The sequence below is a fragment of the Mus pahari genome, chromosome 10 (assembly GCF_900095145.1).
Source record: "Mus pahari chromosome 10, PAHARI_EIJ_v1.1, whole genome shotgun sequence".
In the NCBI taxonomy this organism is placed as follows: Eukaryota; Metazoa; Chordata; class Mammalia; order Rodentia; family Muridae; genus Mus; species Mus pahari.
Window position 1 is genome coordinate 101294793 of NC_034599.1, and position 14044 is coordinate 101308836.

At 38.3% G+C, this 14044-nt stretch overlaps 1 protein-coding gene across 6 annotated transcripts in view; it reads right to left on the reverse strand.

Moving 5' to 3' along the window:
• The window catches only part of Rbm6 (RNA binding motif protein 6), a 97288-nt gene that overhangs the window by 47674 nt on the left and 35570 nt on the right, over positions 1–14044 (reverse strand). For 5 of the 6 annotated variants that reach the window (XM_021206598.1, XM_021206600.1, XM_029542888.1 and 2 more), the window contains one exon: positions 6785–6858. The exons of the other annotated variant lie outside the window; for it this stretch is intronic. In XM_021206598.1, the coding sequence (XP_021062257.1) occupies positions 6785–6858 (74 nt within the window). The remainder of the gene's footprint in view (positions 1–6784; positions 6859–14044) is intronic. 6 annotated transcript variants of the gene reach the window in all.

Below are 14044 nucleotides of genomic sequence, written 5' to 3' on the forward strand. Positions count from 1 at the left end.
AAGGTCCTGAGTTCAAATCCCAGCAACCACATGGTGGCTCATAACCATCTGTAACAAGATCTGACGCCCTCTTCTGGAGTGTCTGAAGACAGCTACAGGGTACTCACATCTAATAAATAAATAAATAAATCTTTAAAAAAAAATAATGGTTCTCTTGTTGCCTTTGCTTCTTGACATGCACAGAACTGAAGTACTGAAATGTTTCAGATTACATTATATCATTATTACTAACTTGATTATGAATCCAACAATCTGGGTCTTCATGTTTTCCTTGATGGGTCACCACAAATAGTCTTTCTCCACAGCATCAATTTCAATCACAAGTACAAATCACATTTAAGATTTTGTTTTAGGCCTGGAACGATGGCCCACACCTTTAGCCCCAGTGGCAGAGACAGGTAGAGGAGCTCTGTGAATTCAAGGACAGCCTGCTTTATATAGGGAGGTAGAATCCCACCAAGGCTACATAGTGAGAACTGTTTCAAAAAATGTTTTCAAGAGGCATGGTAATATACACACCTATACTTTCACACTTTTGAGAGGTTGCAGCCAGGAAACTATCACTTTGAAACCAGCCTGGATTTGAAACAGGCCCTTGTTCAAACACAAACAAAAAAGATTTGTTGGACCAGTGAGATAATTAACTGTGTAAAGGCACTTGGAGGCCATTCCTGATACCTGAGTTTGATTCCAGGAACTCTAGTAGAAGTGCAAAGAGAGAACAAACTCTACACAGTTGTCCTCTGATATCTACACATGCATGGGTACCCATAAACACATCCTGTTTTGTTTTGTTTTTTTATATTAATTTTTTATTTTATTTATTTATTATTTTATTTTATTTTTTTATTTTATTATTTATTTTATTTTATTTGTTTTATTTTAAGACACAAAAAGTAAATAAGACCTGGCTTCCTGTATAGACCTTCACAGAAACCCTAGCCACTCTACTCTTTTCAAATAATCCAAAACTCTTAATTTTGTTGGCAGGAAAATAGTTTTGTAAAACACACATTTCACAGCCTTCATTTCTCACAGAAGAAAAAAATGGCGTTAGAAGGAATTTTTATGTTAGGTGGTAACAACATTCTCTTTCTTTGTACCTTAGAAAGTCAGAATAATTGTGTCATATAAAAGCTGAAAGCCAGCCTGGCAGTAGTGGCGCACGCCTTTAATCCCACCACTTGGGAGGCAGAAGCACGCAGATTTCTGAGTTCGAGGCCAGCCTGGTCTATAGAGTGAGTTCCAGGACAGCCAGGGCTACAGTGAAACCTTTTCTCAGAAAAACAAACAAACAAACAAACAAACAAACAAACAAACAAAAACGCTGAGAGCCTGGCAGTGGTGACACATGCCTTTAATCCAAGCTCCTGGAAAGTAGAAGCAGATAGACTTTTATGAGTTAGAGGCCAGCCTGGTCTACAGAGCAAACCAGGACAACCAGAGCCACACGAAGAAACTCCGTATTGAAATGACCCCCTCCCAGGGAAGAAATAAACAAACAAAACAAACAACAAAAATCAGTAAAAATTCCTGAGAAACAATTTCTTAGGAAAAGAACAAATAACAGGCAGCATCACAATAACAAATCTGAAAATCCCTGCTGAACAATTAGCAACCGTTTCATTGAGTTTAGCTCATGCAACCACAGAAAGGTTCAATACCTGAACACCATACTTCTTATCAAGATCTTAATGCACTATCACACATAACAAAAGCACATGATTCTTCCTCAGTATTAATAAACAACAAAGAAAACCGAAGATATATGACACTGTTAGAATTCATTTCCTGGACAGGCTTAGTGGTGCATACTTTAATTCCAGCACTCAAAAGGCAGAGGCACTGGATCTGTATGAGGTCAAACACAGCCTGATCTATATGGTGAGTTACAGTCCAGCCAAGGTTACACAGTGGGATCCTAACTCATAAATAATTAGTAACTATTAAATGCAACTGTAGCAATTAAGCAATGACCAGTAGGAACCACACAATAGAGAAACACTACATTAAAAAACAAAAAATTCCTAATGAAGGATAAAAATGAAAGTCTTGCTTCACAAAGTTGCTATCTCTCACCTAGTCAAAGGTGACGAGGGCATGCACTAATAAACTCACATCTTCATATTTGCTGAAGTGATTTCTCCAGACAGACCACTGATTACTTACTACCCTGACGAGATTCCCTAGTCACAATACTGTTGTTCCCATTTACTTCTGGATGTAGGTACTGAGAAGAGGCTAGAGGGGCCTTAGTTATCATCCTGAGCAGATTCACAAATGCATACATAATCTACCATATTACACAAAGCTAGCCAGCGGAATCCTCCTTTATTTCCATCCCCTAGATCTACAAATATCAATCAATGATAAAGACATCAGAAAGTCATGAAAACAGCAAAGTCAATTTACAGCACTTGCTAGAAACTTGAGCTTAAAGCATGAACACAATCCGGCTCTGCTCAGAGGCTTTCAGCAGATCTCTGACAAATCAGAGATGTATCAATTTGTTAAGTACTTTAAGTAAAACTTGGGAAAAAGGAAACTAGATAGAAACAATCTTCCCCATTTTCTGTACTCTAGGGCATCAGACCTTTCTTTCCATTCTTGTCCTTTGTAAGTCCCACATAACTAATGTGGCATTAAGGACTTTAATCTAAATCTAGATACCAAAACCTCCTTTATTTCGCTACAATTATGATCAGAAATCATTTGATATATAGAAAGAGAAGATGGAGAAAAGACAAGTTTATCTAATTTCAAATGTTCACCATGTGCCAGTTGCCCTATTCATATTCTGCATACATTAGTCAAGAATCACTTCTCAAATGCAATCACTCAGCTTATCTAACTACATAGGTTCTCTCCATAGTTTCATTTTTAAATAGCACTCAGCACTACCACATATTGTGCTATTTTTAATTTTGTCAACCTACTTCTATTTTTCTCTATTAAAATTAAGTTATATAGTCTAAAATTAAGTTATATAGTTCTGTTCCCTGAAAAATCCTCAGCATCCTTGCACACAACACTCAAAAATGAATGCTCATGTTCAATCCACATTGGGGCTCATTGTTGGGAGATGGTTTTGTGCACTGAGTATTAGGATGCTGAGTTCTATGCCCAGATAACTAGTTGCAGTCCTGACTACTGTGTGTTCAATCATCAGTCTCAATGTTATGTTACACTTGTTTTTCATCATCTCTGATTGGTTAATAAAGAGTTGATCAGCCTATAGCTGGGTAGGAGAGGAGGTGGTACATCTAAGCACAGTGAGGGAATCCCAAAGAGAGAGAGAAAGAAAAGAGGGAAAGGAGAGGATGGGGGTCGGAAGAAAACAGAGAGAAGAGAGAGAGAAGAGAAGAAAAGAAGAGAAGAAAAGTGTGAAGAAGAGACCATGTGTAGGGACCAGGAGAAGTAGCTATAAGGACACGAATGGAGCTCAGAAAGCCAGGGCGAGACCATGATTGAAAGTAAAGGACCGTGTGACTAGGAAATAGGAAGCTGGAGAGGGTTAGAATGGGTCAGAAGCCACCTAGTTTAGTGCTTGCTGCTTATTAATAAATACTAGTTTCTTTGTTATTTATTCAGGAGCTAAAATAGGCTAGAACAGGCATAGAAAAGCCCTGCAATTATTTGGGAACAAAAGGGGGTGAAGAATACCCCCCCCCAGATACTATTAAAGCACATCAAGATGGTAGGAACAGTAGGACTTTTGACCAATGGAGGTTAAAACATTTGCCACAGGTAAGCCAAGTAAGAACTAAGACCTGACTCCAGAACTGTAGTCCTCCTTCTTCATGTTGTACAAGTACAAAGGATTTCCTGGAGATGTCATGTTTCTTTCAACAAAATTTTTCCCCATCAGGATGATTTACATATGCCCAGCGGTATGAAAAAGGCTACTAAAAGAATACTGTTCTGTCCATCCCATAATCAGCCACCAAACGCAGACACTATTGCATATACCAGCAAGACTTTGCTGAAAGGACCCTGATATAGCTGTCTCTTGTGAGGCTATGCCAGTGCCTGGCAAACACAGAAGTGGATGCTCACAATCAGCTATCGGATGGAACACAATGCCCCCAATAGAGGAGCTAGAGAAAGTACCCAAGGAGCTGAAGGGGTCTGCAACCCTATAGATGGAGCAACAATATGAGCTAATCAGCACCCCCTGAGCTCGTGTCTCTAGCTGCATATGTAGCAGAAGATGGCCTAGTCAGCCATCATTGGGAAGAGAGGCCCCTTGGTCTTGCAAACTTTATATGCCCCAGTACAGGGGAACACCAGGGGGAGTGGGTGGGTAGGGGGGCAGGGGGGGGGGTATAGGGGACCTTGGGGATAGCATTTGAAATGTAAATGCAGTAAATACCTAATTAAAAAAAAAAAAAAAAAGAATACTGTTCTAATCATGAAGACTATTGGGTTCAGCAAGAGAGGATTCTACGGTCAAGGGAGGAATAAAAGTCTAGGAAATGAGGTTGACTGTAAAGAATATTAAGATGTATTTTTAAATATTTATTTGTTTAATTTGAAGGATACACACAGCATTCATATGGAGGTCAGAGGATAACTCAGAAGAGTTGTCTCTCCTTCCAGCCCATGGGTTGCAGTGGGGAGTATGTCCCAGGGAAGTTAGTTCCCCAATCTTGGCAACAAGTGCCTTTACTTGATAAGCTATCATTGCCAACCCAGGTAAGTCTTGTCTCCTTTCTAGGTATAGAATCCTAAGGTCCTAAAAGGAAAAGATAGAGCTGGTTTGAGAGTTTGTTTTGTTTTGAGACAGAATCTTACTATGTAGCCTGGGATGGACTAAATATCCTACCACCCTAGGCTTCTCAAGTGCTGGGATTACAGGTAAACAACCACGCTCAGACAGAGGACTATCTTAATTGCACTTTGGAACAAAGCACATCATGGCACTTTATCTTAAGAGGTATTCTTTTTTTTTTTTTTTTTTTTTCTTAAGAGGTATTCTACTGGTGCTCTGCTCCTGCTTCATTCTAATATCCTAATTACAAGGGGACCTGAGTGCCCTACAACTGTTGACAAAATAGTTGAGGAGGGTAACGGACATCGTAAAAGATACCTTCTCTTGAATGTTGTTAACACCAATGAACATTTTTCCAGGCACAGGTCCAACAGAACTTAGGATCACGAACTATGAGCAAGACGTTAACACAATTTCTCCTAATTAATACTTACTAGGGGCTTTATTGTTATTATTAATTATTATGATATGACTTGAGAGGGCCCAGATTATGGGAAGGAATGCCACACCCACAGACTGTCCTGGACAGTCTAAGAAAGCAGGCTGAGCAAGTCACAGGCCTGGGCAACAAGTCAGTAAGTAGCATCCCTTTATGGTCTCTGCTTTAGTTCCTGCTTGACCTCCTACCCTACTTCAAAATTCATGATGAACTATGAACTTAACCTAAAATAAACCCTTTCATCCTCAAGTTGCTCATGGTCATGGTGCTTTGTTACATCAATAAAAACAAACTAAGGCAGCAGTTCAAAATTATCATCTCAGCACTTTGAAGCCTAAACAGGCAAGAGGACTACCACAATTTCAAATTTACCCTGGGCTACACAGTTCATTTTAGGCCAGTTTAGGGTGCAGAATGAGAACATGCCTTAAAATAAATAAACAAAACAAACAACCCACAATACTACAACCATTCCAATACAGGAAAACCCTTCCCCAAAAAGAAGTGAACAGTAAAGCTGGGCATAGTTACACAGCCCTCTGATTCTCAGGAGGCAGAGACAGATGTGTCTCTGTAAGTTCCAGGCCAGACCGGGCTACATATACATAGTGAGGCCTTGTCTCAAAAAAGGGGTGGGGTGGACGTAGGGAACAGTAAATGTCATGAATCATGTTGAGTTGAACAAAGCTGATGAAAAAGCACTAAGCTACAGAAAAGATTACATATAATGACTCTCCTTTGGGAGAGCCTTCTGTTGTGATGCACTGATGCTTGTGTAAGCACTCGTGAGCACACACTTGTATGTGCAGATAAACAAGACAAACTACATACATCCCTATGCTGCTCTCCTATCTCAAGATACAGGACCTGAGACAAAGCAAATTGATTTTCCCAAGGGAAAAAACATAACAAGAAGGATTCCATTTAGTAATTTCTTCTCAAATTACTAGTCAGGGTTCAATTAGACAAAGATGACAATAAATGGTGGGAAGTTGAGTAACTCCTAAAACTTCAAACAGTAAGTTCAACTCAAGATCCTCCAGCTTTGACTATAAATCAACAACTTGAAGACAACACTACAACTGGCAAAGAACAGGAATGAATGAGATGGGCACAAACTATTCCTCTTTTCTCCTCAATGGCATTCTTCTAAACGGAACACAGGTAGGTAGGTCCTTAAGAGCCATAAAAATCATCATTAGTTGCCTTCAAGGAACTAAGTCTGTGTATTACCATCAACTGTCCTAGAGCCTCGATAACTAAGGATAACATCAGGAGCCCACACATCATTATCACACCGTAAAGGGAACACTCCAGATCTGTCATAGTTCCATGTACAGTCTCTGGAACCCAGTCAATCTGGAACTGGAACCAGAAACTAATTTCTAAAATGTACTCCGTGTCCATTAGTTCTCAGCTTTTAAAAAGGTTTCTTTGCACAACTGGTATTTGGAAGTATTGTATACTCTAAAGTTGAAGATTTCTTGTACCTTTCCAAAGTGAACTTGAAACCCTCCCTCCCCATTTATAAAAATAGATCCTTTCAGCATCATTTGACCGAAGTATAAAGCAACCTGGTTGGCCTCCATGCATCCGATGGCATCTTCCAAGAGTGAAAATTCCACGCAGACATAGCCATAGTCGTAACCTGGGGACAGCATTTAAATACAGACGGGAGTGGTGTTAGTGCCTTGCAAACATAAAAGACACACTTATATCCCCTGTTCTGAACCCCTTAAACACAAGCCCTCCCATTCACCCCCTCCCTCCTCTATACTAAGCAAAAGGGCTTCCTCAAACAGAAAAAAGTACTGAAGGAAAAGTCTGTGTGTTTCTGAACTTTGGGATTCATTCCAAATGGCTTTTTTCCCCTATTAACTAAGAAGATTATATGCCCTGTTTATCACTGCTGATCAAGAAAAGGTACCACAGAACTGAGTAATTTCACAGAAAGTTCATGTGGAGACCCAAAACATTTTAATGACAGGCTGAATCTTCTGAAAATACAGCCAACAAGAACAGGAAAGTATCTGAAAAAAAAAAATGTATCCAGAGAGAAGGAAGAAAAGCAATTATTCCAAAGCTGTGCTAAGAGTCACCATTCTTCAAGCAGAAACCACTTTGAAAGAAGTGCTGACTGAATGACACAACATCTGCATACCACGGTAGGCTTCCGGGAGGGCAACAGGGAACAGACCACTTCAACCACGACCAACACCACCCTCCCTCCCCTGGTTTCACACTCAAGTCATAAGCCAGATAAAAACTTTATGAAAAAAGAAGATATAAAAGCTTAAATATGAATAACTGGATCCAAAATTGTGCTTACATGCAAAAAAGCTGATGGTAGAGCAGGCAGAGGGAAGGATAGCAGTTGTTAGTAATCAATGTATGTTCAATAACTCTAGGTATTATCATAAAATACCTTTTACCTAGCCGGGCGTGGGGGCGCACACCTTTAATCCCAGCACTTGGGAGGCAAAGGCAGGCGGATTACTGAGTTCGAGGCCAGCCTGGTCTACAAAGTGAGTTCCAGGACAGCCAGGGCTATACAGAAAAACCCTGTCTCGAATAAACCAAAAAAAAAAAAAATAATAATAATAATAATAATAATAATAATAATAATAATAGTAATACCTTTTACCTTAACACTGAAAAATATCTGCAGCTCAGACCTGAGGTTCTAATGACCCATGACACTAGGAAGTCATAGGATTTACAGGCTGCTAAATTCTCATTCACCTGTCTCATAGTTCCTGATACTGCTATCACATAACTACGAAGATATATTTATTGCAATGTTCCACATATGGCTTCCATGTTTCCTTCATTCCTGACAAGATAAAGAAACTTCTAAAGCCTGGCGTGGTGGCGTACATCTTTAATCCCAGCACTCGGGAGGCAGAGGCAGGTGGATTTCTGAGTTCGAGGCCAGCCTGGTCTACAAAGTGAGTTCCAGGACAGCCAGGGCTATACAGAGAAACCCTGTCTCGAACCCCCCCCCCAAAAAAAAAGAAAAGAAAAGAAACTTCTAGAAATTATAGTATGCAAATGGAACAGAAAAAAGTACAAGTGGTTTATTCAGATGAAAAAATAAAATAGAGGGAAAGAATACAACATAAAACCTATACAAATTTTAAATATTAAGTAGACATACAAGAAAAAAACGATACTCCTTGAGGTATCAAAAGGACAGGGTGAGTTCCAGGACAGAAAGGACTAAAGACAAATAAACAAAGGTAATGGCTAGAGTCTAATTCAGGGGTGTATAGGATTCTGGATTCAAAATTTGCAACCAACAAGAGGCAGAGAGAAGTTGACCTGGTGAGATATGCCTATCATTTTAGCCCTCAGGAAGCTGACACAAGATAACTGAAACTCAATGTCAGCCTGGACTAAATTTTAAGACCCTGTCTCAAAAATAAAATAAGGGCTGGAGAGTTGTCTCAGCAGTTAAGAGCATAATCTTGCTCTTCCCAAGGACTCAGGTTGAGTTCCCAGTACCTACATGGTGTCTCACTTCTGAAACTACAGTTCCACAGGAGACAATGACCTCTTCTGACCTCAACAAGCACCAAGTACAAACATAGTATATAGACATATATGTAGGCAAAACATTTACACACATAAGATCACAAATTTTAACCATTCTTTCTAAAAAATAAAAAAATAAACACACCAAATTTTGTAAAATGGGTTGTATTCCTTGTTACATGGTATAAATGGTCGTAAATGTTTTATGGATATAACTATGATTCTAGACCTGGTAACTACTTTAACTACAAATGGTGTATATTCTTGCTTTAAGTTTAGGAAATAACCAGAAAGAACAACCAAAAGCTTCTAAAAAACCTCAGCATTACCTCAGAGAGTCCTATGCTGCCCCCAACCCCTGCACAAATACCATCACCAAGGGTTCTTCTATGTAGCCCTGGTTGTCCTGGAACTTGCTGTGTAGACCAGGCTGGCCTCAAACTCAGAGATCCACTAATCCCCAGTGCTGGGATTAAAGAACCCTGGCTACCTGTACTTACTTTCTTTATAGACCAGGCTGGCCTTTTTTACTCACAGAGATCTGCATGCCTCTGTCTCAAGAGCTGAAATTAAAGGAGTGTGTGTGACCCGCATCCTCTTTTTTAAAGAGAAAGTCTCACCCATGTAAATCGGGCTAGCCTGGAACTCTCTAAGTGAAAAAGGCTGTTAATGAAGGTACAGAAATTCACCTGCAACTGCCTCCAAGTGCTGGGAATAAAGGTGTACATCACCATATCTATCTAGAGACAAAGAGACAAATTTCTCTATCCTTATTTCATAGTTTTGGCCAATTCCAACTTGCTTAAAGTTATCACAAGTCAGATTCCTCTTACTAGTCAATCTTTGAAGAAACACAAGGTTTTTGGTATACATACTTGTATGCAACCTGGTAAATATGGAAATTGTTTTTTATTCAGTTCAAATGGTATTTCCTAAACAAATTCAGTCTGATTTTATATATATATTATTTTTTTTCCTACATTTTGTAAATGGTTCTAAATATACTTTGAAAGCAATGAAGAATAACACCAGGAGCATAGATACCTTTTATCACCAAATTCCTACTGCAAATACTCAAAATCATGTCCATAATCAGAAAGGAACAGCCATAGACCAAACAGATGTTCTCTTGAATGCTTTTATTACCACTGAAAACATTATCAAAGGAGTTCACAAGAGTATGGGAAACAAACTCTCTCCACATCTGACAAAATGAGGAGCTGGGGGAAAAAGAAAACCCACCAAAAACCAGACACTAAAACCAGACTGCAAAGCCCTACATTTTCCTTGCTAATCCACCCAAAGATCAAAACACTGTGGCCTGGGGGAATGCACAGGCTGTGTGGGAAGAACAAGCTGATTCATGACAATTGATACTTTGCTAAGGAAACAAACAGGTATTGATACTAAAGTCACTGGAAAGGAAAATACATAGACTACAAGAGGAACAATGATCACTTTGTACATATCAAGTTTACAATAACTAAGTTTACAAGCCTATCATTCAAGTTTCTTCTGCACTAAAGTGTAGCTATCAAGAGAAAACATATTTAAATTTTAATTATATAGTTTTTTTTAAGGTGCCCAATCTTGATCCCAAATAGTCTCTGCATTCAAACTTCATAGTTATATCATAATGATTTTCAGAAACTGCCAGAAGACAATGACACTAAGTATTTACATAGTATCTGTAAAAGGTTCTATTACAAAAATTATTTTATATATACTGGTTTAATCCCTACAAGACTACTATAGACATATATATTATTAAATTCATTTTACTGATGGGAAAACGGACAGGAAAAGTAATTTGCTCAAAGACGCCTTAATTTTAATACCAGTACAAAGTCTTTTAAAGTCAAGCACTTCACATTCAAAGGGATAATATTAACCATACTACTGTATCTCTTCATTTCTTCAGTATTAAGGATTGAAGTTTGGACACGCTAGGTAAGAGTTCTACAATTAAACCATCAATCTAATCTTAGTCTTCTATATACTTTTTAAAAACTATAGTGCGTGTGCATGTAGGTGTGGCATGTGTGTTTACATGTACAGAGAGATCATAGATCAACTTTCTTTTCTTTCTGTCTGTCTGTCTGTCTTCCTTTGTTTTCTTTCTTTCTTTTTGGAAACAAGGTTTTTCTATGTAGACCTACCTGTCCTAGAACTCACTATGTAGAGTAGACCAGGCTGGCCTCAACCTCAGAGATGCACCTGCCTCTGCCTCCAAAGAGCTGGGAGTAATGGTTTGCATTGCTACTGTCAGACTCAGAGATCAACTTTTGGGAATCATTGTCTTTCCTTTTAGCATATAGGTCTCAAAAGATGACACTTAGATTGTCAAGCTTCATGGCAAGCTCCTATGGAACCACCTCACCAGTCTAGATCATTACTCAAAATTTTTTAAAAATTAAAATACAATAATGTCATTTCCCACCTCTCTCCCATACCCAACTTCGACATTTCTTCTAAAATTCAAGGTCTCGGGGGCTGGTGAGATGGCTCAGTGGGTAAGAGCACCCGACTGTTCTTCCAAAGGTGCAGAGTTCAAATCCCAGCAACCACATGGTGGCTCACAACCATCCTTAACAAGATCTGACTCCCTCTTCTGGAGTGTCTGAAGACAGCTACAGTGTACTTACATATAATAAATAAATAAATCAAAAAAAAAAAAATTCAAGGTCTCTTTTTATTTGTTACTGTTACATGTATAAGCACATAAACATACAAACACAATCTGCTGAATCCACTTAGTGTTTCCTGAATGTACATACTTTCAGGGTTACCCACTTGGTATTTCTATTCTTAGACAAGGCTAAGCTGCACAGGCTGACTTCTTTTTCTTTTGTTACATTGCCCTGTGTGGCCTCAAACTTGGAGCAATTCTCCTGACTCTACTAAAGGGTGTTGGGATTACAGGAGAGTGCCTCTATTTTTGGATTCTAGGTTAACTTTAAACCTTACTGTGTAGCCCAGGCTGCTTAAACCGGCTATTCTCCTGCCTCAGCCTTCTAAGTAGCTAGAATTACAATCAAGTGTCTCCAGGTCCTAGCCTTTCACTCTTTAAAAATGCTAGATTGATTTAGATTTTTTTTTTTTTTAAGATTTATTTATTTGTATATGTAAGTTTACTGTAGCTGTCTTCAGACACACCTGAAGAGGGCGTCAAGATCTCATTATGGGGTGGTTGTGAACCACCATGTGGTTGCTGTGATTTGAACTCAGGACCTTTGGAAGAACAGTCAGTGCTCTTAACTGCTGAGCCATCTCTCCAGCCCGATTTAGATAATCTTAATTTTAAATTTATTCAGTCCCAATACAGGATAAGTCCCACATGCCCAAGAACAAATGAGAACAATGGTTACTCCTATTGGAATATGTATTGTGAATCATTGAGTGGTCTAAATAAGCAAGTTAGAAAGTATTCACTTTCAGTAAGTGACTTGATTGGCTCCCACAATTCTTCTGAAAGAACAAAAACTAGAAATTCTTATTATAGAAGATGGCTATAAAAATTATGTAGCAAAGTGGAAATACGTACCATATAAAGGATTAAAAATAAATATATCCTTCTGGATAATTATGTAAAATTTATACAGAAAAAAAAAGAGTGGAATTAAATACAAACTGAATCTAACTCAGAAGTTAGAGACAAAAATCAGCATATAAGATAAAAACCATGCACTGTCAAAATTATACTTGGAGAGCCCAAGGTGAAGAACAACATACCATCTTTCAATATAGGTAAATCCAACATTGCCAGTTTTTCCTCCAGCGTTGCAACAGATCAGTTTTCCTTTGGTTGACACCAGATGAAGAGGTTGGCTTGCATTTAAGGGCCACAATGTATGAAAAATACAGCACTTTAAATAACAGAAGCACAGCCACCAACCACAATAAATTCTCACACTCAGAGAAAGTTGGAATCAGAAACCAAATGAAGCCATAGCCAAGTCTTGTCCCCACCTCCATGATGACTCAGTAAGAAGGAAAGGGGTATTGATGCAGGGGTGGGAGGCAGGACTCAAGCAACATTAGGTGATTATACAAAAATCTGAAAACGGATGGATGCAATACAACTGAATATAAAAAATTAAAATGATTGCACTGCTTTAATGGAATAACCTGGGATTTTCTTTTTTCCCAAATTTTACAATTACCAGAATTAATCCGATAGTTAACAGGAAAAGTTCTAGTAGTCACAGAATATATGTTACCTAGAGAAGTAATATTCTGAAACCTGACAATGAATCCTGCATTCAGAATTCCTTGGACTCAAGATCGTAAACAATTCCACAAACATATTTTTAACCAAAGGAAGTAACAAAATATCTATTTTATTACCTTTTTATTAATGGTGGTCTTCTGGGAAGACATCTTGGTAGGCTAAAGGATCTTACATGACTATTAAAATAAGCATACCTGAATCTATTTCTAACCTAAATACACAAATCTTCTAGAAATATTCCTTATGCTTTTCTTGATAGCTAAAAAGGGTAAGAACAGAACAGGGAAAGAAAACTTTAGAAAGGTAATACTTTCAAACCTTGGCCAGCAAGATACTACTACCAAGTGTGATGACCTGAGATTGAACCCTAGGACTCAATGGTGGAGGAGAGAACCACTTCCCCAAGTTCCTCTACCCACATAAGCACTGTGACATGCCCTTTGTTATATGTGTATACACACACAAATAAGTATAAAATTTCAAATCTTCTTTATCTTCATTAATCATTTAGTTATCAAAAAGTATCTATGAAAACTAATTAGTTTTTGGAGGGATAAGATACAGAAAACATAGACTCAATAAGTAATAGCCATCCCAACTCAAAAACTAATTTTTGGTGTCTGTCGCTGCAAGGATTGATTCCACAATGCCAACAAACTCAATCCAAGTTTGTTAAAGACAATTGTTAGTTTACAAAAGGCCAACATTTCTAACAAAAACTTGTTTAGGTAAATGAGATAGGTAGCCCTATCTTCAAACTGATCTAGAAAAATTCAAACAACATTAGCCTATATTAATTTCCTATTTAAGAAACTATTGGTTAACTTTCAACAATCGAAAAATAGATATGCCAACTATGAAATGTAAGAGGGCGATTAGGGTTCATTTTTATTGCCACCCCCCCTTATGTACGTGTACCATGGAGACATCAGACCCACTATAGCTGAATGACAGGCAGTGATGAGGTAACCAACACGGGTGCTGGGAACAGACCGTGACTCTTCTGAAGTACAGAAGCACTCTTTTTTTTTTTTTTTTTTTTTTTTAAAGATTTATTTATTTATTATAT